Raw genomic sequence first — 26,858 nt, forward strand, 5'->3', positions numbered from 1 at the left:
GGTGGAGTTCAAAGTTCGGGGGGGGGCACAGACACATCAACAGACTATCTCATTGTAGAATGGGGAGTGCTACCAGAGGGGAGCACAGGGGGCTGTGGGACAGAGGGGGCACCTCACGCAACTGGGGAGGTTAGGGAAGGCTTTCTGGGAATGGTACCCGAAACAGCATCCCCACTCACATGCACAATTCCAGAGATTCTACTAGAAGGCTGTCAAGAGCCATGCCTTCTGGCTGCACCAGCCTCCCAGAGTCCCCTGCTGCCCGATGCAGTGTCTGCAGAGCCAAACGCATCTTCTGCCACGCCTCATCCTCATCCGGCGCTGCATCCGACCCTCCAAGACTCCTGCAGGAGCCTGCCTTCCTTGGCAGGCTCATCCAAAAAACCAACTCAAAACTCTTTTGTCAGAGCAAGCTTAGGGCGAGCCACCCAGCCCCAGGTGCCATAACCCTCCCAGAGCAACTGTGGCTCATGCCACCCCAGCTTCGCAGTGAACACCGGCAGGGTACCTCCTATTATCTCCTTTGCTCAAATGAAAGTGACCTTCTCCCAGGTGGCAAACTGGAAGCTTTGGAGAGTCCTTCTACTGCTCACTCTCAGCAAGATTCGCCAAACCCAGGGATTTGAGGGTCTAGGTGGGCCGCCTTGTAGGTCGGGGGTATACAGGGGAGAAAGAGCAGGCTTTGCTAGGTTTCCACCTCGGTGCAGGAGACCCACCAAATAGTCTTCTGGGCAGCCTGTCTGTCTGCTGCAACTGCTCCGCTGGGCAAGGAGAGGAGGGAGGCCCCGGGAGACATATGCTGGGGGCACAGCTGCTGAGGGGGCAGCGAGGGGAAGGGGTGGAGCCGCTCCCGGGGGGAGAGAGAAGAGGCTGCAGCCTTCCAGGCCCCAGCGCCCCGAGGTGGCCTATGGGTGGGTGGGGAAGCAGGTGGGCCCAGGGGAGGTAAAGGGCACAGACCTAAGCTGTAGCCTCAAGATTGGTGCGCGGTCCCAGTGTGGGTGTGCGACCAGAACGTTTCCCGGAGGCGGCGGGAGAGGGCAGGAAGCCTGGTCTCAGGAGAACCGGACGTGCCGTGCCTCGGCTTTGGACCAAAGGATCCAGACTCCACTCCCGCCTTGGGGGAGAAAGCCTCAGCCCTGGCCCAGGGGGTAAGGCTCTGGCCCCAGCCGGGGGAGGATGGTCCATCCCCAAACCCGTCCCGGCCCCGCTCCGGGGAGGTAAAAGAGCCCGAGCAGCCAGACTTGCCTCGCTCGCTCCTACCTGGGGACCGGGAGCCAGATTGGGGTCGTCCTCCTCCCTGGGGCCGTCGCGGTAGGGCTCCGCCGGCGCCTCCGGGGGCCCTGCACCCGCTCCTGCTTCCAGGCTCGGCGGCGGCGGGGGCTCTGGCGCCTGGGGCTTCTGCGGCCCCGCGGCCCGCGCCCGCTCGCGCCGGCCCGCGCCGCCACTCGGCCTGCTCCGCCTCCGAGTCATGCTGCTGCTCGCGCCGCTCCCTCGCTTCACTCGCGCCGCCGCCTCCGCCTCCGCCGCCGCAGCCGCCGCTCCTCTCGCAGGACAACAGCCAATATGGCGGCGCCCGGCTCCCCCTCTGTCGCTGCCAGCAGGTCAGAGGGCACGCGGAGTCCGCGCCGCCGCACTAGCCCCCGAGGCTGCCTGCGCCATTTTGAGTAAGGTCACCACCCGGAGTTCCGCGGAAGAGTGAACCTGGTGAGGAAACGCCCTCCCCATCCCAGGATCCAAGGGATGAGACCTGCGCGAGGGGATGGTGTGCGCTGTAGTAATCGTGCTGCACGGCCCTGGGCGCTTAATAACTGTTAAATGGATGCGTGAATTCGTAATTTCTGTAGTGCTACGCTACTTTCACAGCCATGACCTGACTCCTTGTACCTACACTGAGTGGCAGGTACAGTAGTTCCCATTTTGCAGCGGAGAAAACCGAGGCTGCAAAAGGCGAAATGGTTGCTCAACATCAGCCAGCCAGAACTCATGGGCTCGTGGACAGCCTGAGCTGAAAGGGACAAAGGGATTGTCTAGATTCGTATTTTCAGTGTATGGTACACGGGGAGTCTAGCGTTTGGTGCTTGGGACAGCGAGGCTCACCGTCTCAGTCTGGTGGGGAGAGTGGACACTTAAATACACAATTACAAGTGTGATAAAGATGAGATGACTAGGGCATGTACTAGGTCAGTGTTTCCAAAAAAGTGGTATGTGTGCGAGAGGATTTTGAGTGGTACACAAAGGAACATTTAAAAAATGTAATGATTATGTATTTCATTGTTAAAACTGGGATATTTTCCCTCCCTTTCTTTTTTGAATATATGACATGCGTATAGTACAAATTTTTAAAAATAGTTTTGAGTGCAACTTGTGTCATGCCAGGGCCAGTGGTGTCCTGAAACCATATGGTGGTTATATGTAGAGTTGCTGTTGATCCATCAACAAGGGCAGAATTCTGACATTGGCCCAACCCAAGGGAGCAAGGACTATTTTGAGAGGAAGGGCTAAATGGAAGGCCCTGGAGCTCTCCCTAACTGCCAAATGAAAAAATAATACTTCATCTCATTACAGGGATTAGCACCGCCATCAAAGATTTGAAAGATTCAGGGTGATTCCCACTATATCAACATTACCTCTTCAGTTTGTCCAGAACAGAGGATAGATGGTATTTTTTCCCATTCACTTATTTTCTTTGTGGTAAAATTTGAGTAACATAAAACTTATTGTCTTAACCATTTCTAAGTGTACAGTTCATTGGTATTAAGTACATTCATATTGTTGTGCAACCATCACCACCATCTATCTCCAGAACACTTTTCTTCTTGTAAAACTGAAACTCTGTACTCATTAAATAATAACTCCCCATTCTCCTGTCCCTTCAGCCCTTTGCAACCACCATTCTACTTAAGAAAACCTCCCCCTTTTCCCTACACCCCAGCCTCTGGTAGCCACTATTCTACTCTCTGTTATTATGAGTTTACCTTTTTTTTTAATATTCCACATATAAGTGAGATCATGCAATATTTATCTTTTTGCGACTGGCTTGTTTCACTTAAAATGTCCTCTAGTTTCATCCATGTTGTTGCAAATGGCAGGATTTCCTTCTTTTTTAAAGCTGAATAATATTCATTTATATTTTATATATATATACTTTTTGTATATTCCTCATATATATTCCTATATATAGTAGATATTTATATATTCCTTTATATACATATACACATATACAGATATCTATCCATCTATATCACATTTTCTTTATCCATTCATACATCAACAGAGAAGATCTATCTATCTATCCATCTATCTATCTGTCTATATCACATTTTCTTTACCCATTCATACATCAACAGAGAAGATAGGGCTTCCCTGGTGGCACAGTGGTTAAGAATCCACCTGCCAATGCAGGGGACACAGGTTTGAGCCCTGGTCCGGGAAGATCCCACATGCTGTGTAGCAACTAAGCCCATGCACCACAACTACTGAGCCTGTGTTCTAGTGCCCACAAGCCACAACTACTGTGCCCGCGTGCAACAACTACTGAAGCCCTTGCGCCTAGAGCCCGTGCTTCGCAGCAAGAGAAGACACTGCAATGAGAAGCCCGTGCACCGCAACAAAGAGTAGCCCGTGCTCGCCGCAACTAGAGAAAGCCTGCGTGCTGCAACGAAGACCCAATGCAGCCAAAAATAAATAAATAAAATAAATAAATTTATAAAAGCAATAGTAAAAAAACCCCAAAAAACAAAACCAGAGAAGATGGATGGTCTTAAATCATGACCGAGCATTATGATAAACTCATTCTGGTAGGCCAGTGCAATTGTTGGCCCACAATTATAGGTCTGATCAATGCTTTTTTTTTTTTTTTTACGGTACGTGGGCCTCTCACTGTTGTGGCCTCTCCCGTTGCAGAGCATAGGCTTCGGACACGCAGGCTCAGCGGCCATGGCTCACAGGCCCAGCTGCTCCGCGGCATGTGGCATCTTCCCGGACCGGGGCACGAACCCGTGTCCCCTGCATCAGCAGGCGGACTCTCAACCACTGCTCCACCAGGGAAGCCCTGATCAATGCTTTTTTAAAAAAATATATTTATTTGTTTATTTGGCTATGCCAGGTCTTAGCTGCGGCACGTGGGATCTTTGTTGCAGCATGTGGGATCTAGTTCCCTGACAAGGGATTGAACCTGGGCACCCTGCATTGGGAGCATGGAGTCTTAACCACTGGACCACCAGGGAAGACCCTAGTCAATGCTATTTATTCTATACCAAACCTCAGAAAAAGTTTGTGTTCCTCTGGCAGGGGCAGCAGTAGACCTTTACTGTCTTGCTTCAGGGGTATGTCACTCTCTGGACATACTCAGTTTATCGGAATTTTTGACCAAATCACCATTTCAGTGGATATCAGGCTAATCTACTGTGATGCTGATGACAATATCCTGAAGGACCTTGAGAACAGGAAGTAGCAGATACCCTAGATGATTTGGTAAGCATGATGTGTGTGCCAGAGAGCAGATAATAAATCCCACGAATATATAGTGGCCTATCTACTCAGTGAACTATCTAGGGTTCTGGGGTGTGTTTTGATATTCTGCACCAAATAAAGGACAAGCTGCTGAACATCACACTCCTGACCACTAAGAAAGCAGTACTGTACTTGGTGGGCTTCTTTACTTGGTTATAAAATATACCATATTTAGGTATATTATTTTTACCTATTACTGGGTCACTTGAAAGCTATCAACTTTAAGGGGGACCATACAAGGAGAGAAGGTTTTCTTACTGGATCAGGCTGCAAAGTAGGTAGTTCTGCCTTTGGCCCTTATATTCAGGCATTGGCTTTTGGAGCAAAGTTATGACCTTGTTCAGCAGTTGTTTTCCTTCTGAGAAACATCTCCTGGCTTGCTTCCCGGGTATGTGGAAATTGGATGCCTGACCATGGCATAGCAGGTGACCACGTGACCTGAGCTACCATGTTATCTGATCTACCTAGTCATAGAATTAGGGGTAGCCAGCAGTACTCCATCATGAAGAAGAAGTGACATATATGGCCTCGGTCCAGCAGGCCCTAAAAGCACAAGTAGGTTGCCTGAGCAAGTTGTTTACATTCCTCTCCTACTGATGTTCATGGTCTCCTGGAGAGTTGTTTGTGATGGGTTGACTAAGGAAGAATAATCTAAAGCCCTGTTTATAAACGGCTTTGCACATTATGTTGGCTCCAGCCGGAAATGGATTGTTGGGGTCTTCCAGTCTTCCTCCGAGAAGGCCTGAGGGACCTGGAAAAGGGAAGTGTGCCCAGAGGCCCCAAAGTAAAGATGCACTGATTCCTAGCCGTTGGATAATGGTTTAGTCTGTTGGTCAGGGACTTGGAAGGAACCAGACTGAAGGCTTAGTGACAAGAAGTTTTGAGGAAGATAAATGTGGATAGACTGCCCAGAATGGCTTCAGAGCATAGAGTTATTAGTGTGCCAGATGAACATTCACCAAAGGGTCTCACTACAGAAGAACTTCTTAAGAGCCTGGTGGGCAGCTTGACTCCTTCTGTGGCTATCAGGCAGTCTCCTTCCCTAGCCATCTCAGGACTTGCTCCGTGGGTTTATGAGAAAACTGGCCCAGTATTACGGACTGCTCCCTCCCACGGCTGGCCTACTCTTTGTGCTGAACCCAATTTGCAAGCCTCAGGGAACCAGCCTGAGCCCCCAGGTGGAGCCTTACTTTGAGGGAAACAGCCAGCTATCTCATGGCAGGGAGATTACATTGGGCTCTGTATTAGTCAGGGTTGGCTAACTGCTGTAACAACTGACCCCGACATGTCAGGGGGTTAAAACCATAATAGTTTAGTTCTTGTTCATGTCACAATTCAATGCTGGATGAAGGGGACTTTGCTTCATGCAGTCATTCAGGGGTCCACTCCCTCTCTGTCTTGTGGCTCTGCCCTCATCCAGGTTCTCTCCATTCAACGAGAGGATGGTAAAGATAGAGCGAGGGTTGCCTGGGCTGTTTTTATGAGCAATACCTAGTAATGACTATACATCACTTTCACTCACATTCTGTTGGGGAGATTTCAGCCACATGGCTCCACCTGACTGTAATCTTTCCTTCCCACTCCTTCCCCTCTCCCCAGGCAAACACTGATCTGCTTTCTGTCTCTATGAATGTTCTATATTCTCATACAGTATGCACTCTGTTTTGCCTGACTTCTTTCCCTCAGCGTAATTACTTTGCAATTTATCCATTTCGTAGTGTGTATCCATAGCTCATTCCTTCTTAGTACCGAGTGGTATTCCATTGTATGGAAGTACCACAGTTTGTTTATCCATTCAATATTGATGAATAGTCATGACAGACCTTTCTCATACATTTAATTAACTTATTATACTGCTCTGAGAACTGGAAGAAAATATTTTTAAAGCATGTATGCAAGGTACTAAAATCACATCTTTTGTCACTGCTTACATTTATATATTTTTTTAATATGCTAACCTTAAAATGTGTGAGAGCAGGGCCAGCTTCATGGATGTACAACCTGCACAGCCACTCAGGGTCCCTTATTCGGAAGGGCTCTGAGCTTGGCTTAACTTTCTGCCATCACCTTCTTGAAATTCTCTCTCTCTTTTTTTTTTTTGGCCATGCTGTGCAGCATGGAGGATCAACCCTGTGCCCCCTGCAGTGGAAGCGCAGAGTCTTAACCACTGGACCGCCAGGGAAGTCCTTTGTAATTCTTAATAATGTTTGAACAAGGGGCTCACATTCTCATTTTGTACCAGGCACTCCAGTTTATGTAGCTGGTCCTGAATGAGAGGGTGTGTAGTTTTTGAAACTGTTTTTTGGGGGCATGAAGCAAAAGTTTGAAGGCCACTGGCCTTGACTGTCAAGTCTGTAAGAGCTTGGGCTTTTGAAACACAGCATCCAGGATGGTTTGCAAGTTCTCCTACCTTCCACTCTGTGATCTACCTTACTCCTACTGCAAGGCAACAGTTACAGAACTAACTGCTTGAGTGGTGAGGAGGGAAGGGGAAACTATAAGGGTGATGCAAACCACATTACCAGATCAGCATAGTGTCCCATCTGCACAGGTGAGGTTGGGCACCATGGGCCTCACACAGCTAACTGAGGGTTTTACCCTTTCCCTGGGGTTGTGTTTAAGGCCCTGGAGTCTTATCTAGTACTCAGCTGTGAGTGTGTGTGTATGTGTGTGTGAGAGAGAGACAGTGAGAGTGAGTGTGTGTGTGTACAGGTGTATCTAGTTCTCAAGGTCATCCATCCACACAGGCATTCATGGAGATGTCATTTGTCCCCAGTGGCTGCTGCTGAGAACTGGCTGTTCTCACTCACATGTCTACTAGAGACCCCAGCTCTCTTCCTGCCTCATGAGAATCTTGGTGAGGTTACCTAAGGTTCTTTTTGCCTAGATGTGCCCCAGAGCCATCTCCATGCCCGGTTTTGCTGTTTCCCCAGGCAACCTTCCCCTCTATTCTTGGATTCTTTGCTTTTCCTCCGGCCTCTCTCTGTGCTCTCATCGCTTCCCTCCATCCTCCTCTTCTTTACTTCTGTGACAGGGGAGAACCAAATCTGACTACATGTTGGATCTGTTTCTTTTACTTTAACCTTTGCTTTCCACTGCTTTTGTTCACTAAAAGGATACTGTCTATACATAATGGCCTAATAGTGCCTCGGGGAACCCTGCCCCTCTGCCTGAATGCTAAACTAAAGTGCCTTTGTTCAGGGAAGCATCCTCACCCTGTCCACCTGTGGATGGCTGCAAGTAAGAAGAAATTAACACATCCCCTCCCAGAGGCTGGCCATTCCAGGGGATATTTACAAAACATATAGCGTTTTTACTTTACTTCCTCATCTCCTCCCCCAGCCCCACCCCACCCCCGCACCCCTACCTCGTTCTATAAAAGAAATGGGCATCCAAACCCCGATAAGATGGTTTTTTGGAGAATTTAGTTGGCCATCTTCTCAGTCTGCCGGCTTTCCGAATAAAGTTGTACTCCTTGCCTCAACACCTTGTCTCCCGATTTATTGGCCTGTCTTCTGTCATGCGGCGAGCAGAGTGAGCTTGGACTCGGTAACACTTCCATTTCTCCAGACCCCTGAAGTCCTCCTTTTGGAGTATCTGGAGGAAGCCCCAGTAGATAACACTGTCTTCTTCTTTTTTTAAAAATATGTATTTATTTATTTATTTGGTTGCACCGGGTCTTAGTTGTGGCAGGCGGGCTCCTTAGTTGCGGCTCTCCAGCTCCTTAGTTGTGACTTGCAGGCCCATTAGTTGTGGCACATGGGCTCCTTAATTGCAGCAGACAGGCTCCTTAGTTGTGGCATGCATGTGGGATCTAGCTCTCTGACCAGGGATCGAACCCGGGCCCTCTGCATTGGGAGTGTGGAGTCTTAACCACTGCACCACCAGGGAAGTCCCAATGGCACTGTCTTCTTGACTAGAGTTCTCTACATACTGGAAAATGAAGCAAAGGAGAGGCAGGTGGAGGCTGAATATTACCATATTACTGACAAAGACCAGGGCAGAGCATTTGCTCAATGTGGGCAACTGAACCCCCAGCCCCCAGTCATGGCAGTGCTAGAATGGGTGGACCTCCCTTCCAGAGCCCCTGGAGGGGTGGTGGATGTGGCAGATCCTAAGAGGAAGAAGGGCAGAACTGAGCAGAGCATGTACCATGTTCTTCCCAAGTACACAAGTACACTAATCAGATGAGTTCTCTCTCCTAAGAGCAGAAGTTTCCGTCAGTGGAACCTCTTCACCCTGGGCCAGTTCTTCCTCCCCTCCCCTCCCCTCCCCTCCCCTCCCCTCCCCTCCCCTCCCCTCCCCTCCCCTCCCCTCCCCTCCCCTCCCCTCCCCTCCCCTCCCCTCCCCTCCCCTCCCCTCTCCCTCATGAAGTTTCTTAAAACTTTTCAGGGACTTCCCTGGTGGTGCAGTGGTTAAGAATCCTCCTGCCAATGCAGGGGACACGGGTTCGATCCCTGGTCCAGGAAGATTCCACATGCTGCGGAGCAACTAAGCCCATGCGCCACAACTACTGAGCCTGAGCTCTAGAGCCCGCGAGCCACAACTACTGAGCCCGTGTGCCACAACTACTGAAGCCCGTGTGCCTAGAGCCCATGCTCCGCAACAAGAGAAGCCACCGCCATGAGAAACCCACGCACCACAACGAAGAGTATTTCCCGCTCACCGCAACTAGAGAAAAGCCTGCGCACAGAAACGAAGACCCAATGCAGTCAAATATAAATAAATTAATTAATTAAAAAAAAAGCTTTTCAGCTGTGGCTGACACTTCTCTCCTTTGCCCTGAGTCCTTGTTGAAACTGAATCCAGAAATACTTTTAAAAAATCTTTTTAGGGCTTCCCTGGTGGCACAGTGGTTGAGAGTCTGCCTGCCGATGCAGGGGACACGGGTTCGTGCCCCGGTCCAGGAGGATCCCACATGCTGTGGAGCGGCTGGGCCCGTGAGCCATGGCTGCTGAGCCTGCGCGTCCGGAGCCTGTGCTCCGCAATGGGAGAGGCCACAACGGTGAGAGGCCCGCGTACCGCAAAAAAAAAGAGAAAAATCTTTTTAAAATAAAAATTTAAAACATAGACAAATGTAGACAGAATTCTATAATGAGTCCCCTTGCAGTCATCACCCAGCTTCCACAATAATCAACTCATGGCCAATCTTGATTTATCTATAAATTTTACCTTCTCCCCCCCATCCCAACTCCTGTGTTGTTTGAAACAAGTCCAACGTATCACACTGAAAAGACTCTTATTTTCTGCCCTGTCACATTCCACCCATGAGGAGCAATGAGCACAGAATGGACTAGCTGTTGGAAACGGGGTTGGAGTGAATTACTAGGGGAAAAAAAGTGGTAACATTATAAAGATATTATCCTGCCATAGTAGTTAGGCTGTTTCCATTTTCCTTGCCACAGTTGAGGTTCAAGGACTTATCATTTGTCTCTGGCAACAACCTTGTTCTTAGTTTCCTTGCTTTTCTCCCTCTGGATTACTAGTGTTTCTTCATGTGACCACCTGCATCAGAATCCCTCGGAAAACTTGTTAAAATGCAGACCCTGGGCCCCTCTCCAGCCCTGCTGAATCAGATTTTTTTATTTTATTTTATTTTATTTATTTATTTGTGGCTGTGTCGGATCTTCATTGCTGCGCACAGGCTTTCTCTAGTTGCAGCGAGCGGGGGCTACTCTTCCTTGTGGTGTGCCGGCTTCTCATTGCGGTGGCTTCTCTTGTTGCAGAGCACGGGCTCTAGGCGGGTGGGCTTCAGTAGTTGTGTCACACGGGCTCTGTAGTTGTGACTCACGGGCTCTAGAGCACAGGTCAGTAGTTGTGGCGCACGAGCTTAGTTGCTCCGCAGCATGTGGCATCTTCCTGGAGCAGGGATCGAGCCCGTGTCCCCTGCATTGGCAGGCGGATTCTCAACCACTGTGCCATGAGGGAAGTCCCTGAATCAGACTTTTGAGTGTGGTTCCAGATGTTTTTTACAGGGAGCCCAGAATGATTCTGATGCACACTGATGTTGAGAACTGCTGTCCCAATCTAGCCTCCATGCTGTCCCCAGATATTCTTCAAACACCAAATCTGACCATGTCACCCCCCACTTTGGACAACCAGGAGGCCCCCCAGACACACAGGATAAGTTCCAGGTTAAGGCCTGGTACTTAGGGCCCTTCAAGAGCTGGCCTTTGCGTGCAGCAGCCTCGCTCCCCGCCACTCTCTCCCTTGAACCCTGGGTTTCAGCCCTATCATACAACCTTGATGCGCTCAACACTGCATTCTCTCCCTTACCCCTCCAGGGTTTAATAAACGTGTTCTGATTATTCAAGGGCTGGGCCAGGCCAGTGTCTCTTCTTCTTGGAAGCCATCTGTGACTCATTCCTATGTACATTGTGGTAGAAAAGCTGGGGGTTCAGATAGACTCAGGTGTCCATCTAAGCTCTACCACTTTATGGCTATGTGACCTTAGGAATGTCCTCGATTGCTTTGGGTCTCAGTCTCACCATCTAGAGAATGGGGATGAAAGCAGTATCTCACGGGACTGTGAGACATAAATGGAGACCTTGGCACAGTAGGGAGGCAAAACTTAACCTCTGTCCTCTTAGAATCTCTGGCTGGTTCCAAGAATTAAATTGACATGGGACAGATTAAAAGAAGAAAATCATATAGATCTTTACATGGGAGCCCCCACAGGAAAAACAAAGATCCAGAGAAGTGGCCAGGCCTAAGTGTTTATATAGTAGGCTGGACAAAGAGAGACAGTTGTGGAAAAGTAACTAAAATACATGGAGAGGGACTTCCCTGGCGGTCAAGTGGTTAAGACTCCACACTTCCACTGCAGGGGGCAAGGGTTTGATCCCTGGTTGGGAAACTAAGATCCTGCATGCCGTGTGGCGTGGCCAAAAAAGAAAAAATGGGGAGACTAAAGACGGATTATTTTAATAAGGTCTGTTTGTGCAGATTTCTCTTGGTCTCGACTTCCCATCTCTGGTGATAAGAATCTTTCCTCCTGGTACAGAGAGAGCATCTTTCACAAATTTTGTCTCCTGTTTTCAGGAAGAAAAGCGGAGGTCAGAGTACCCTTCACATACCTGCTATTTCTTCAAGAGCCTTTAGCTCAATAATTCTTATGCCAAAGTGGCATATTTGGGATGGCATATTCTGCCACTTTTCAGCACAGTGCCTGGCACATACAGTAGGGTGTTCATAAACAAGAGCTCCCAAACAAGGCCCTGGCCAAGAGAGAGTTAAAGGCCAGAGCATCTCAGACCACTCTGCTATCTAATGGAGCCCATGCTGTCAGAATTCACCTAATACAATGATTTATCATGACAATAACTATGAGGGCATCATAACAATGAGATCATCACTGCTCATTGGCCAATATTAGCTCCATCACAGGGCACTCTGACTCCAGTTTTGTCCCCTTTGGCCCCCTGCCACCTTAGAGTGACTTTTCTAGTAAGTGTTATAATGTTGTAACCCAGGGTTTTAGTAATTTCCCATTCCAAAATAGCATTCCAGATCTGTCCTTAGACTTACACCCTTTTCCAGTTTTCCCCAAAATAGTCAAACAGAAGTAATAGGAAAAATTCTTCTATATCACTGGAAATTAGGAAGGGTCTCACGTATACCCTGAGAATATATAGTCATGACAGAGTATGGATGGGGAGTCTGCTGGTGACACCCCACTCCCCCACTTCCCAGTCCCACTGATATCTCTTGGTTTTAAGTGGGGCCAGGAGATGAGAGCTCTAGTAGTCTGCAAAGGACGTGAACTCCAATGAGCTTGGAGCCCACACCCAGGGACCCAAGTCTGTGGGCAGTGGGGATCTTGCACTGCTCACATCCAGAATGCCATTATGGGGATGGGGGCGTTCTGGACGAAGGTGAGGAGGTGGCTTCTTGAAGAGTAGTAAACTGGGGAGGTGGACTGTTTTAGCAACAAATTATACCAAAACTTAGTAGCTTAAAACAAAAATAGACATATATTCCTTAGTTTCTGGGGGTCAGGAATTTGGGAGCAGCTTAGGTGGGTGGTTCTGGCTCAGGGTCTCTCACAAAGTCAAGATGTTACTCAAGGCTGCATCATCTGAAGGCTTGGTGGGACTGGAGGATCTCTTCCCAAGGTGGCTCACTCACATGGCTATTGGCAGGAGGCCTCAGTTCCTCACCACAAGGGCCTCTCCACAGGGGGACTGGAGTGTCCTTGTGCACTGGTGGCTGGCTTCCCTCAAGTGAGAGAATCAAGAGAGCAAGGTGGAAGCATAATGCCTTTATGACTCAGCCTTAGAAGCCACATGTTGTCATTTCTGCAGCATCCTATTGGTTACATAGGTCAACACCATTCAGTGTGAGAGGGGACCACATAGGACCATGGATACCTGTAAAGAAAAATCATTAGGGACTGTCTGGGATGCTGACTACCACAGGGATGCTGTCTCAGACATACTTGTGTTGCCAAGACGTGGGGGAGGAGGAGAGGTCCCCCCACTCTCAGCATAAAATATTACACAAAATTTAGATACATTGTTCAGCTAGAAAAGAAGGAAGGGGCATTTTCAGAGCTAGGAGAAAGAGGAACACTGCAGTGAGTGAGCCTTGAAGGCCTGTGGCCAATGATGAGTGAATAAACCTTAGGGGTTGGGGTTCTCTGGCTCTAGGCAAGTCAGTGCACAGCAACCTTGACCTACAGGACATCATGTTGGTCTACTGCATGGATGATATCATGCTGACAGGAACAGCTTGGATTCCCCCTCATCAAAAAAAAAAAAGTTACATGTCTTTTAATATTCCTATTAATTGGCTTGGGGCCCTACTCACATTCCCAAGGATGTCCTCCTTCCTGTGGTAGGTCTATAACTCAGTTGCCCTGGCTAGTTTGGCGTGCAGATGTTTATTGGATAGGACCCCAGAAAGCTTGGGGCATCTCCAGAAGCACCCCATTTTCTCTGGCTACTGTTGCTGCCAAGCCCCACTCTGTAGCCAGCGGTCCAGCAGGGGTGGGGTACCCTGTTCTGGTGCAGCTGGAGTGTCCTTAGGAAGCTGGGGTTCTGCTCCCATCGGTCTGCCAGTTACCACTTCTGCCACCATCAGTGGCTCCAGGAGAGAGAAAGTGATGGAAGGTTCAGGTTCTGGCTCACCCTGGCCATCTTCTCGAAGAAAGAAGCAGTTCTGCTGCTTTAGAGCCTCCAGAGACTCTCTGATGTTGGGCTGGACCACACTGGTAGCCTTAAATTTGGGAGGAGACTTCCTTTCCTCTATTCCAAAGCCTACCCTCATTTCCTATCCCAGAAGAGGGACATCACTTGGGGAGATGGGAGGAAACTAACCTGGCTATTTTCTCCTCTGCAGGTAAACCTTCGCAGTTAGTTACATGGGTGATGACCTCCCTCCAAAAGTCCTTTCTTGGAGGTCACCTTGTGGTAGAGATGTCTTGTACTTCTAGCCTGGTCCTCCAGGGCTGAAGATTTCCGCATACAAAATACCCCTTCACAGAGTTTGTGCATGGGATCAGTAGTTGTGCCTCGCGGGCTGTAGGGCGCAGTCTCAGTAGTTGTAGCGCACGGGCTTAGTTGCTCCACGGCATGTGGGATCTTCCCAGCCCAGAGCTCCAACCCGTGTCCCCTGCATTGGCAGGCGGATTCTTAACCACTGTGCCACCAGGAAAGTCCCAATAACCTAATGATTTTAAAGACAGAGAAATAGAATTTGAGTTACTTCATTTCTGTCATTTTACATGTGACCATATTTATTTCTGTTTAACATGTAAAACAGTGAGAGAGGAAAAAATGCAAACTGTGAGGTGTAATAATCTTGTTAGATTTTCGTTCATATATGAAGTATTTTATTAAGTTTGACCCATATCATTACAATTGATAGTTGTTTTAAATTGTTAATTTTTTTACTAAAAAATGAATCAAGAAGATAAAATATTTCATCAGTGGTATGATTTAGTAGTTGCCTCAAACCTTTTGTAGATGTTTTTATTTAATATTTAAAATTGTGGCAAAATATAAATAACACAATTTACCATTTAGACCACTTTAAAGTGTACAGTTCAGTGGCATAAAGTACGTTCATAGTGTTGTGCAACCATCACCATTATCCATCTCCAGAACTCTGTTCATCTTGCAAAACTGAAACTCTGTACTCACTAAACAATAACCTCCCCCTTCCCTCTCCCCCTAGCCATTGGGAACCACCATTCTACTTTCTGTCTCTATGAATTTGACTGCTATAAGTGGAATCGTACAACAGAGATTTTGGGTTTATTCAAATTCATGTATCAGTTAATTTACTAACTAGTCATAGTAATAACTAGATATTTATTTACATATGATATTACTAAATCAGACTACAAGAAAGAGGAAAACCGCCCCGGACATCTAGGGCTGGCCTGGCACTCACAAGTAGGCCTTGGTGTTCTGTTGAACATGACCAATTTCATAGGACCTCAACATCAGATGAGGTCACTATGTGACTGTGATGGATCAAGAAACAGGATTCCACTCAATAATCAGGTCTAACCACAGACAAAAACTTGACCATTGTCCCAACCTCCCAGAATGACCAGGCATCCTCTGGTCCTGGCACGTACGAGGGCTGCTTCTTTACCAATCACACCTTTAGCCTTCATTCATTCCTCCTGCCTTACAGATTGGATTTATTATACATCCTCTGGTCGTAAAATTACCCCCACTTCTTGACAGCATCCAATCCAGAGGAAAACCCACTGCCTTGAGCCCTCCTCCAAAATGCCTACAGGAGCCCTAATCCCATAACAAATTCTTTCCAACACCCTCTTGCTGAGTTGCCTCAGGGTTCCCCTGTGATGTGCATCCAACTTTGCTGAAATGAAAAACAAACCCCACTTGTTCAGTTGCGGGTGAGTTCTTGCTGGTCTTTGGCTGGAGGATGTTGACAGAATTGAAGGTTCACCAAGATTCAGCAGAAGCCCTCCCAACCTTGGACCAGGACCCTTGAATCAGTAATACTGTGTGCATCTGATACTCCTCCCAGTCTCTACCTATTTGAGGTGTCCATGGTCAGGAGACAAGCTCATGCTGAACTGAGATCTGATGTTTTGTTGAAATCCCTCAGCACTGAGTTTCTTTTTTTTTTTTTCCAGGAATAAGGCCTCTTGAGGTTGTTTTGGTTACTTGTTTCTAGCCTTCTAACACTTGTTCTATGGTCTATCTGCCTGCCCAGTGTCTTGAGCGTTTTTTTATAAGATGAAAACTGTGTTTTTTTAATTGAGATGTAATTGACATATAACATCGTATTTGTTTTTTTTTAATATTTATTTATTTGGTTGCACCAGGTCTTAGTTGCAGCAGGCGGGCTCCTTAGTTGTGGCTTGCTGGCTCCTTAGTTTTAGCATGTGGGCTCCTTAGTTGTGGCATGTGAGCTCTTAGTTGCGGCATGCATGTGGGATCTAGTTCCCTGACCAGAGATTGAACCCGGGCTCCCTGCACTGGGAGCGTGGAGTCTTATCCACTGTGCCACCAGGGAACTCCCAACATTGTATTAGTTTTAGGTGTACAACATAATGATTTGAAATATGTATATATTGAGAAATGATCATCACACACCAGGATAAATTTAATAAACATCCATCACCACATATAGTTACATAATGTTTTTCTTGTGAAGAGAACTTTAAGATCTACTCTTTTGGCAACTTTCAAATATACAATACAGTATTATTAACTATAGTCCTCATTGTTGTACATTACATCCCCAGAGCTTATTTATCTTGTAACAGGAAGTTTATGCCCTTTTACCACCTTCACTCATTTTGCCACTCTTACCCTGCCGCCTCTGGCAGCCACGAATCTGTTCTCTGTATTTATGAGTTTGTTTGTTTGTTTAGAATCCACATGTAAATGAGATAATATGGTATTTGTCTTCTCTGACTTATTTCACTTAGCATAATGTCCCCTAGGTCCACCCATGTTGTCACTATTGGCAGGATCTCCTTCTTTTTTATGGCTGAAAAATGCTCCTCTGTGTGTGTGTGTGTGTGTGTGTGTGTGTGTGTGTGTGTGTGTTTGTTACCATGTCCTGGATTTACTGTAAATAATGCTGCAATAAACATGGGGGGTGCAGATATCTTTTTAAGATAGTGATCTTGTTTGCTTCGGATGAATACCTAGAAGTGGGATTGCTGGATCATATGGTAATTCTATTTTTAATTTTCTGAGGAACCTCCATGATGTTTTCTGTAGTGGGTGCACCAACTTACATTCCCACCAACAATGCACAAGGGTTTCCTTTTCTCCACATCCTCTCCAGCATTTGCTGCTTCTTGAGAATGAAAATTCTATGGGAGAGATGGGCATAACCCTGATAAGTTCATTCTCTAGTTGGACATTCTTTGTCTTGGGTCATCATTTCAAAACCTTGTAAAGATTTCCTCCTTGATCTTGTCCTTGTATCCCTGAGAACTATTTTGTTTAGCTTAGTTTGCCTAGAATTAGGAGGTTGTATCTGGCTCTGATGGGTGCTGATTGATTGGCCTTTGGCCAAGCTTCAGAGAAATAAAGTTACACATGAATCATCCTTATGGACCATTCGGTTCCATGGGCTCTTTTAAAAAAGGGCTTCTTCCTGGTCGAACACTTACCTGCTGCATGCTTTCTAACCACAACACCACCAACTTGTACTTAGTTTTCTGACTGCTCCAATTTCACCAGTGACAATTTGGAATTGCAGTAGCCACTTTGGGGGGCTTTTAAAAAATTTTTAATTTTATTTATTTATTTATTGCGATACGCGGGCCTCTCACTGTTGTGGCCTCTCCCGTTGCGGAGCACAGGCTCCGGACGCGCAGGCTCAGCTGCCATGGCTCACGGGCCCAGCCGCTCCGTGGCATGTGGGATCTTCCTGGACCGGGGCACGAACCTGTGCCGCCTGCATCGGCAGGCGGACTCTCAACCACTGTGCCACCAGGGAAGCCCACTTTGGGGGGCTTTTGACATTGAAAAGATTGTTCATTTAAGAGACACCTTCAAGCAAAAAACAAACTCTCATGAAGAGATTGTCTTGTTTGTTGAAAAGAGAGATCATTTTATTTAATGTAGGATGAACTCCATGCCTCCATTTCCATACCTCGGGGATTAGTAAATGTGGGCTTTCTAATTGTAAGGCTTGAGAAATTTGTCAAAGGCCCAAGTTACTCTCTAAACCAGCTGTAATGTGGTTTCTTCTGTTTTTCTGTTTCTAAAGTTCTTCCCTTCCCTTGCAGAGGAAACATAAGTAGTCTTTTAAAATAACAATTCCAGATTGGTCTAAAGCCAGCTGCTTCTCACTTTTTCTGTTCCTCTCTCTTATGCTCTCAGTAAACTTAAAGATTACCATTAAAATGGAAAACAAAACAAGACATTCGGTTGTTATGTGCACACTCTAGAACTATCTAGTCCAAATAAATAGTAAAAGTTGTCTAAAACAAAATTATTCAACTGTGTTTTTTATGTGTGTAGACACTCGAAAGTCTATGTGCATAATAGCCTTTGTTAAAAGACAAGAAGAAGCTTTAATTCCAAGATAAAAGAGCTTTGGGCATGGTTGAGAGTCTTGGAAAAGTAGTTTACCATATAAAAATAATGTCAACACAATATTCTGGTTTGTACATGACCAGGGTTAAATTTCTCATGATTTAAACTTTCTAAATTTCCTGATTCATTTTATGAGGTACGTAAGTTACCACTGTTTCCATAACCTGTTTAAAATGAAAGATATGTATATAGTTTTATGTCACTAAATGAAATTATAATGTTGGATGTCTTTTTTTATTGTGGTAAAATATACATAACATAAAATTTTACCACTGTAACCATTTTTAAGTGTACAGTTTCGTGGTACTTAGTACATTCACGTTGTTGTGCAATCATCACCACCATCCATCTCCAGAACTTTTCTTCATCCCAAACTGAAACTCTGTACCCATTAAACACTAACTCATCATTCTCCCCTTCCCCCAGCCCCTGGGAATCATTGTCCTACCTTCTGTCTCTATGAATTTGGCTATTCTAGGTACCTCATGTAAGTGGAATTATACAATATTTGTCCTTTTGTGTCTGGCTTATTTCACTGAGCATAATGTCCTCAAGGTTCATCCATGTTGCAGTGAATGTCAGAATTTTCTTGTTTTTGAGGCTGAATAATATTCCATTGTATGTATATGCTACAGTTTGTATATTCATTCATCCACTGATGGACATTTGGGTTTTTTCCACCTTTTGGCTATTGTGAGTAATGCTGCTATGAACATCGGTGTACAAATATCTGCTCAAGTCCCTGCTTTCATTTCTTTTGTGTATATACCCAGAAGCAGAATTGTTGGGTCATAACGGTAATTCTACATTTAATTTTTTGAAGAACTGCCATACCATTTTCCACAGCAGTTGCATACATTCCCACCAGCAAAGCACAATAGTTCCAATTTCTCTGCTTATTGGCCATTTGTATATCTTCTTTGGAGAAATGTATATTCAAGTTCTTTGTATATTTAAAAATCAGGTTGTTTGTTTTTTTGTCATTGATTTGTAGGAGTTCCTTATATATTCTGGATGTTAATCCATTATCAGATATATATAATTTTAAAATATTTTCTCCCATTCCATGACTTGCCTCTTTACTCTGTTGATTTTGTCTATTGATGAAAAAAAAATTTTTAATTTTCAAGTAGTTCTATTTATATAGTTTTTCCTTTGTTGACTGTGCTTTTGGTGTCACATCAAGAAATCATTGCCAAATCCAAAGTTGTGAAGCTTTTCCCCAATGTTTTGTTCTAAGAGTTTTATGTTTTTAGCTCTTATATTTAGGTTTTTGATCCACTAAAAAATAATTAGCTTCGTTAATTTACGTTATTAAAATTTTACTTTATTTAGTTTTTAGTCATGATAAAAAAACATAAAATTTACCATCTTAATGATTTTTTTAAATATATCATTTTATTTTATTTTTTATTTTTTTGGCCATGCCGTGCAGCTGTGAGATCTTAGTTCCCCCACCAGGAATTGAACCCACGCCTTCAGCAGTGAAAGCGTGAAGTCCTAACCATGGGACTGCCAGGGAATTCCCCATCTTAATGATTTTTTAAAAAAGATTTATTTATTTAATTTATTAGTTTTGGCTGCGTCAGGACTTAGTTGCAGCTCATGGGCATTTCGTTTTGGTGCGCGGGCTTCTCTTTAGTTGTGGCGTGTGGGTTTTCTCTCCCCTAGTTGTGGCACGCAGGCTCCAGGGCATGTGGACTCTGTAGTTTGTGGCCCGCAGGCTTTCTAGTTGAGGCGCACAAGCTCAGTAGTCGTGGCACGTGGGCTTCGCTGCCCAGCGGCATGTGGGATCTTAGTTCCCTGACCAGGGATCGAAGCTGCGTCCCCTGCATTGTAAGGCAGATTCTTTACCACTGGACCACCAGGGAAGTCCCTCTTGATGATTTTTAAGTGTACTGTTTAGTAGTGTGAAGTACAGTGTATTCACATTGCTGTGCAACTGATCTCTAGAATTTTTCATCTTGCAAAACTGAAGCGCTATACCCATTAAACAGTAACTCCCCATTTTCTCCTCCCCACCAGCCCCTGGCAACTACCATTCTACTTTCTGCGCCTATGAATTTGACTACTCTAGATATCTCACACAAGTGGCATCACACAGTATTTGTCTTTTTGCGACTGGCTTATTTCACTTAGCACAATGTCTTTAAGCTTCACCCATGTTGTAGCATGTGATATGATTTCCTTCCTTTTTTAAGGCTGAATAATATTCCATGGTATGTATACATTGTATTTTATTTATCCATCCATTCAATGAACACTTGTGTTGCTTCCACCCCTTGGCTATAGTGAATAATGCTGCTATTTTGAACATGGGTATGCAAATATCTCTTTGAGATTCTGCTTTCCATTATTTTTAATATAGAGCAGTAGGATTGCCAAATCAATATGGTAATTCTATTTTTAGTTTTTGAGGAGCTGCCATACCATTTTCCATAGTGTTGTGCTGTTTTACATTCCCACCAACAATGCACAAGAGTTCTAATTTCTCCACATCCTTGTCAACACTTGTTTTCTGTTTTGTTTTGATTGTAGCCATTCCAGTGGGTGTGAGATGATGTCTCATTATGGGTTTTTTTCCTTTTAAACAGACTTTATTTTTTAGAGGAGTTTTAGGTTCACACCAAAATTGAGCAGAAAATGCACTGAGTTCCTGTAAACCCTCTGTCCCCACACAGAGCAGCCTCATCCACTTTCAACATTCTGCACCAAAGTGGTACATTTGTGACAATCGATGAATCTTACATAATTATCACCCAAAGTCTATAGTTTCATTAGTGTTCATTCTTGGTGTTGTACATTGTATGGGTTTTGATAAATGTAGAATGACATGTATCTATCATTATATTATCATACAGAATAATTTCACTGCCCTGAATATCCTCTATGCTCAGCCTATTCATCCCTCCTACCCTCCCCTCCTAACCCCTGTAGCCACTAATCTTTTTACTGTTTCCATAGTTTTGCCTTTTTTAGAATATCATATAGTTGGAATTGGAGAGCAGATTAGGCCACCCCAAGAAATCATCCTTATTGTCAGGGATAGGGAATTCAAGGCTGAGAAGGCTCTATAAACAAATTTTGTTTCTTTTCATTAATTTGCTACCCCAAGTCCAAACCCCCTTGTTTTGTCAAATCTTCACAAGTAATTGTTTCTTTGTCTAAAAGGTTAAGAAGCAGCCTGCTTTGGTAACTTCTCTGAGTCTCACATTCCTTCAAGCACTCATATGTACAAATTAAATTTTTCTCCTGTTAATGTCTTACGTCTAATTATTAAACCAGCCACGAAACCTAGAAGGGAAGAAAGGAAAAGTTTTCCTCCCCTAAAGAATAATACAGTATGCAGCCTTTTAAGATTGGCTTCTTTCACTTAGTAATACACTTTTAGAAAAAAAATTTTATTTATTTATTTTGGTTGCTCTGGGTCTTAGTTGCGGCATGCGGGATCTTCGTTGCGGCATGCACATGGGATCTAGTTCCCCAACCAGGGATTGAACCCAGGCCCTCTGCATTGGGAGTGCGGAGTCTTACCCACTGGACCACCAGGGAAGTCTCTTAGTAATATACTTTTAAGGATCCTCCATGTCTTTTCACGGCTTGATAGTTCTTTTTTTTAGTGCTGAATAATATTCCATAGTTTAGATATACCGCAGTTTTTTTTATTCATTCACCTACTGAAGGACATCTTGATTGCTTCCAAGTTTTGGTAATTATGAATAAGTCTGCTATAAACATTCATGTGCATGTTTTTGTGTGGACATAAGTTTTCAACTCAAGAGCATGATTGCTGAATTATATGCTAAGAGTATGTTTAGTTTCGTAAGAAGCTGCCAGTCTTCCAAAGTGACTGCATCATTTTGAATTTTCACCACCAATGAATGAGAACTCCTGTTGCTCTACATCCTCACCAGCATTTGGTGTTGTCAGTGTTCTGGATTTTGGCCAATTTAATAGGTGTGTAGTGGTATCTCATTGTTGCTTTAATTTGCATTTCCCTATGACATGATGTGGAACATCTTTTCATATGTGTTTACCATCTGTATATCTTCTTTGGCAAATGGTCTATTCAGGTCTTTGGCCCATTTTTAAGTTGGATTGTTAGTTTTCTGTTGTTGACTTTTAAGAATTCTTTGTATATGTTGGATAACAATCCTTTATCAATATGTCTTTTGCAAATATTCTCTCCCTGTCTGTGGCCTGTCTTTCCATTCTGACAGTGTCTTTTGCAGAGCAGAGGTTTTTAATATTAATTAAAATGAAATTATTATCTATTATTTATTTCATGGATCACGACTTTAGTGTTGTTTCTTATAAGTCATTGCCATATCCAAGGTCATCTAGTTTGTCTCCTGTGTTACCCTCTAGGAGTTTTATAGCTTTGTTGTTTTACATTTAGGTCTGTGATCCATTTTGAGTAAATTTTTTTTTTTTTTTTTTTTTTTTGCAGTACGCGGGCCTCTCACTGTTGTGGCCTCTCCCATTGTGGAGCACAGGCTCCGGACGCTCAGGCTCAGTGGCCATGGCTCATGGGCCCAGCCGTTCCACGGCATGTGGGATCTTCCCAGACCAGGGCACGAACCTGTGCCCCCTGCATCGGCAGGCGGACTCTCAACCACTGCACCACCAGGGAAGCCCCCCCCATTTTGAGTAAATTTTTGTGGAGGGTGTAAAGTCTGTGTCTAGATTCATTTTTTTAAAATTTAATTTTACTTTTGGTTGCGTTGGGTCTTCGTTGCTGTGTGCAGACTTTCTCTAGTTGCAGCAAGCGGGGGTTACTCTTCGTTGCAGTGCATGGGCTTCTCATTGTGGTGGCTTCTCTTGTTGTGGAGCATGGGTCCTAGGTGCATGGGCTTCAGTTGTTGTGGCGCATGGGCTCAGTAGTTGTGGCTCACGGGGTCTAGAGCACAGACTCAGTAGTTGTGGCGCACGGGCTTTGTTGCTCCACAGCATGTGGGATCTTCCTGGACCAGGTATCGAACCTGTGTACCCTGCACTGGCAGGTGGATTCTTAACCACTGCACCACCAAGGAAGTCCCTAGATCCATTTATTTTGCATATGATGTCCAGCTGTTCCAGCACCATTTGTTGAAAAGACTCTTTTCTCCATTGTATTGTCTTTGCTCCTTTGTCAAAGATCAGTTGACTACATTTATGTGGGTCTATTTCTGGGCTTTCTACTCTCTTCCGTTACTCTATTTGTCTATTCTTCCACCAATACCACACTGTCTTGATGACTGTAGCTTTGTAGTAAATCTTGAAGTTGGGTAGTGTCAATCCTCTAACTTTATTCTCTTCCTTCAATATTGTGTTGGCTATTTTTCTTCCAGTTACTTCATTTTTACTAGTTCACATTTTCAGCAGACAAATCAAGGTGCAAACAGGGTCTTTTACCCTTCCATAGAAACTTTAGAATCAGTTTATTAAAGTCCATAAATTAATTTGTTGGGATTTTTATTGGGATTGTGTTGAATCACAATCCAGTTTGGAAGAACTGACATTGTGACAGTATTGTGTTTTCCTACCCATGAATATGGAATATCTTTCCATTTATTTAGTTCTTCTTTGATTTCTTTCATCAGAGTTTTGTAGATTTTTCTCATATAAATCTCGTACATATTTTGTTAGATTCATACCTATTTCATTTTTGGGGGTGCTAATGTAAATGATACTAGATTTTTTCTTTTCTTTTTATCGAACTATAGTTGATTTACAATGTTGTGTTAATTTCTGCTGTATGGCAAAGTGATTAAGTTATACATATAAATACATTCTTTTTTATATTCTTTTTCATTATGGTTTATCACAGGATATTGAATATAGTGCCCTGTGCTATAAAGTAAGACGTTGTTGTTTATCCATTCTATAAATACTAGTTTGTAGCTGCTAGCCTGGAACTTCCACTCCCTCCCTCCCCCACACCCCTCTCCCCTTGGCAACCACGAGTCTATTCTCTATGTCTGTGAATCTGTTTCTGTTTCATAGATAAGTTTATTTGTGCCATATTTTAGATTCCACGATGATATTATATTTTTAATTTCAAATTCCACTTTTTCATTGTAAGAAAACAGTTGACTTTTGAATATCCATCTTGTGTCCTGCAAACTTGTATCTTGCAACCAGGATCACTTATTAGTTCCAGGAGTTTTTTGTTGTTGTTGTTGTTGATTCTTTCAGATTTTCTACATAGATGATCAAAGTTTGTTTGATCATGGGGGAGCCAACCTTGGAGAGCTGAGCGTGAGGCAGGGTGCTGGGCTGGTGGGCTGGCCCCGGGCTCCCTGGCTCAGGCTCCTGACCCCACTTCCACACGGAGGCATTTCTCAGGACAACTGGCACAAGTGCTGCAAGACTGGGGGCAAGAGAAAGCCCTACCACAAGAAGTGGAAGTATGAGGTGGGACACCCTGTTGCCAACACCAGGAGTGGCCCCCGCCGCATACACACAGTCTGTGTGTGAGGAGGTGACAAGAAGTACTGGGCCTTGAGGCTGGACGTTGGGAACTTCTGCTGGGGCTCAGAGTGTTGTACACGCAAGACAAGGATCATTGATGTTGTCTATAATGCATCCAACAATGAACTGGTCCACACTAAGACCCTGGTGAAGAACTGCATCGTGCTCATTGACAGCACACGTACCAACAGTGGTACGAGTCTCACTATACACTGCCCCTGGGCCGCAAGAAGGGGGCCAGGCTGACTCCTGAAGAGGAAGTGATTTTAAACAAAAAACGTTCAAAAAAGAAATTCAGAAGAAATATGATGAAAAGAAAAAGAATGCCCAAATCAGCAGTCTTCTAGAGGAGCAGTTCCAGCAGGGCAAGTTTCTTGCATGCATTGCTTCAAGACCAGGACAGTGTGGCAGAGCAGATGGTTATGTTTTAGACGGAAAGGAGCTGGAGTTCTATCTGAGGAAAATCAAGGCCCGGAAAGGCAAATAAATCCTCTTCCCTCTTATCTTAGCTCATGTAATAAAGGTGTTTATTGTTCTAAAAAAAAACCCAAAACTGTTTGATCACAGAAAGTTTTATTTCTTCCTTCTCAATCTGAATATTTTTATTTCCTTTTCTTGTCTTATCATATTAGCTAGGCTTTCAGTATGATGTTGAAAAACAGCGGTGAGAGGGGACATCCTTGCCTCATTTCTGATCTTAACAGGAAATCTTCGAGTTTCTCACCACTAGGTATGATGTTAGCTGTAGGTTTTTTTGTAGATCGTCTTTATCAAGATGAGAAATTTCCTCTCTATTCTAGTTTGCTGAGAGTTTTTTTAAAAAATAAATTTATTTATTTATTTTTGGCTGCGTTGGGTCTTTGTTGCTGTGCGTGGGCTTTCTCTAGTTGCGATGAGTGGGGGTTACTCTTCACTGCAATGCACGGGCTTCTCATTGCGGTGGCTTCTCTTGTTGCAGAGCATGGGCTCTAGGCACGTGGGCTCTGTGGTTTTGGTGCACAGGCTTAGTTGCTCTACGGCATGTGGGATCTTCCCGGACCAGGGCTCGTACCCATGTCCCCTGCATTGGCAAGCAGATTCTTAACCACTGGGTCACCAGGGAAGCCCATCAAACATTTATTTTTTTTTAATTTTTTTATTTTTTTCGGTACGTGGGCCTCTCACTGTTGTGGCCTCTCCCATTGCGGAGCACAGGCTCCGGACACGCAGGCTCAGCAGCCACGGCTCATGGGCCCAGCCACTCCGCGGCATGTGGGATCTTCCTGGACTGGGGCACGAACCCGCGTCCGCTGCATCGGCAGGCAGACTCTCAACCACCGCGCCACCAGGGAAGCCCCCAAACATTTATTAATAGTTCTAAACCTTTTGTTTCTCTGTAAAAGGAAGCCAGTGTTCAGTAATTAATGTTTCAGTATCTTATTTTATTTGGAAACGACCTAGTTATTTAATAAACTTCCATCATTTAACTTAATTTAGCACAACTCTAAATTTTCATGTTGTTGAATATCTGGAGAGAATTTTTTTTTTTTAGCTTCAACCCCATGCGGCATGAAGGATCTTAGTTCCCAGATGATCGAGCCTGTGACCACTGCAGTGGAAGTGTGAAGTCTTAACCACTGGACCACCAGGGAAGTCCCTGGAGAGATTATTTTTAGATGGACATTCCTAAAACATAATTATTCCTAAAAAGTTCACCCAAAACTCTTATCTCATTTGCATTTTCTTTCCTTAAAAGTTTCCTCACATTGAGTTTCTCCAGCAGTCAGCCACAAAGGGCTTATGGACTGATGAGATCCTGATCTCCTTAGCTCTCACCCATGGCGAAGTCGAGCCTGAGGCAGCCAGAACCCCTGGGCCACTGGTCTTCAGTAGCAAGCATCCTCATCCATTTACCCCAGGGTGCTGAAAACTATTTCATTTTCTACACATGCAGTGAGTGAAAATGGCTGAAAAGTGGTGAGAAGAGCTAGTTTCTCCATTTCCCTGGCCCTGAACCAGATGGCGGAGTAGAAGGACGCGCTGTCACTCCCTCTTGTGAGAACACCAGAATCACAACTAGCTGCTGGACAATCATCGACAGGAAGACACTGGAACTCACCAAAAAAGATACCCCACATCCAAAGACAAAGGAGAAGCCACAATGAGATGGTAGGAGGGGCACAATCACAGTGAAATCAAATCCCATAACTGCTGGTTGGGTGACTCACAGACTGGAGAACACTTATACCACAGAAGTCCACCCAGGGGGGTGAATGCTCTGAGCCCCACGTCAGGCTTCCAAACCTGGGGGTCCGGCAATGGGAGGAGGAATCCCTAGAGAATCAGACTTTGAAGGTTAATGGGATTTGA

At 44.9% G+C, this 26,858-nt stretch overlaps 1 protein-coding gene and 1 pseudogene across 9 annotated transcripts in view; one reads left to right on the top strand and one right to left on the bottom strand.

The window, feature by feature from the left end:
* Window positions 1–1,508, bottom strand: part of FAM193B (family with sequence similarity 193 member B) — a 31,429-nt gene extending 29,921 nt beyond the window's left edge. For 5 of the 9 annotated variants that reach the window (XR_009539709.1, XM_060144336.1, XM_060144335.1 and 2 more), the window contains exon 1: window positions 1,261–1,508. Coding sequence is in view for 5 of the 9 variants with exons in the window: in XM_060144336.1 (XP_060000319.1) it covers window positions 1,261–1,470 (210 nt within the window). In the remaining 4 variants the exon portion in view is untranslated. Of the gene's footprint in view, window positions 1–179; window positions 1,232–1,260 lie in introns of those variants that run through there. The other 4 variants (XM_060144341.1, XM_060144340.1, XM_060144337.1 and 1 more) reach the window with 1 other exon arrangement.
* On the top strand, window positions 1,469–25,017 carry LOC132518436 (small ribosomal subunit protein eS8-like; annotated as a pseudogene).
* The last annotated feature ends 1,841 nt before the right edge of the window (window positions 25,018–26,858 follow it).

Source organism: Lagenorhynchus albirostris, chromosome 3, assembly GCF_949774975.1.
Source record: "Lagenorhynchus albirostris chromosome 3, mLagAlb1.1, whole genome shotgun sequence".
Taxonomy (NCBI): domain Eukaryota; kingdom Metazoa; phylum Chordata; class Mammalia; order Artiodactyla; family Delphinidae; genus Lagenorhynchus; species Lagenorhynchus albirostris.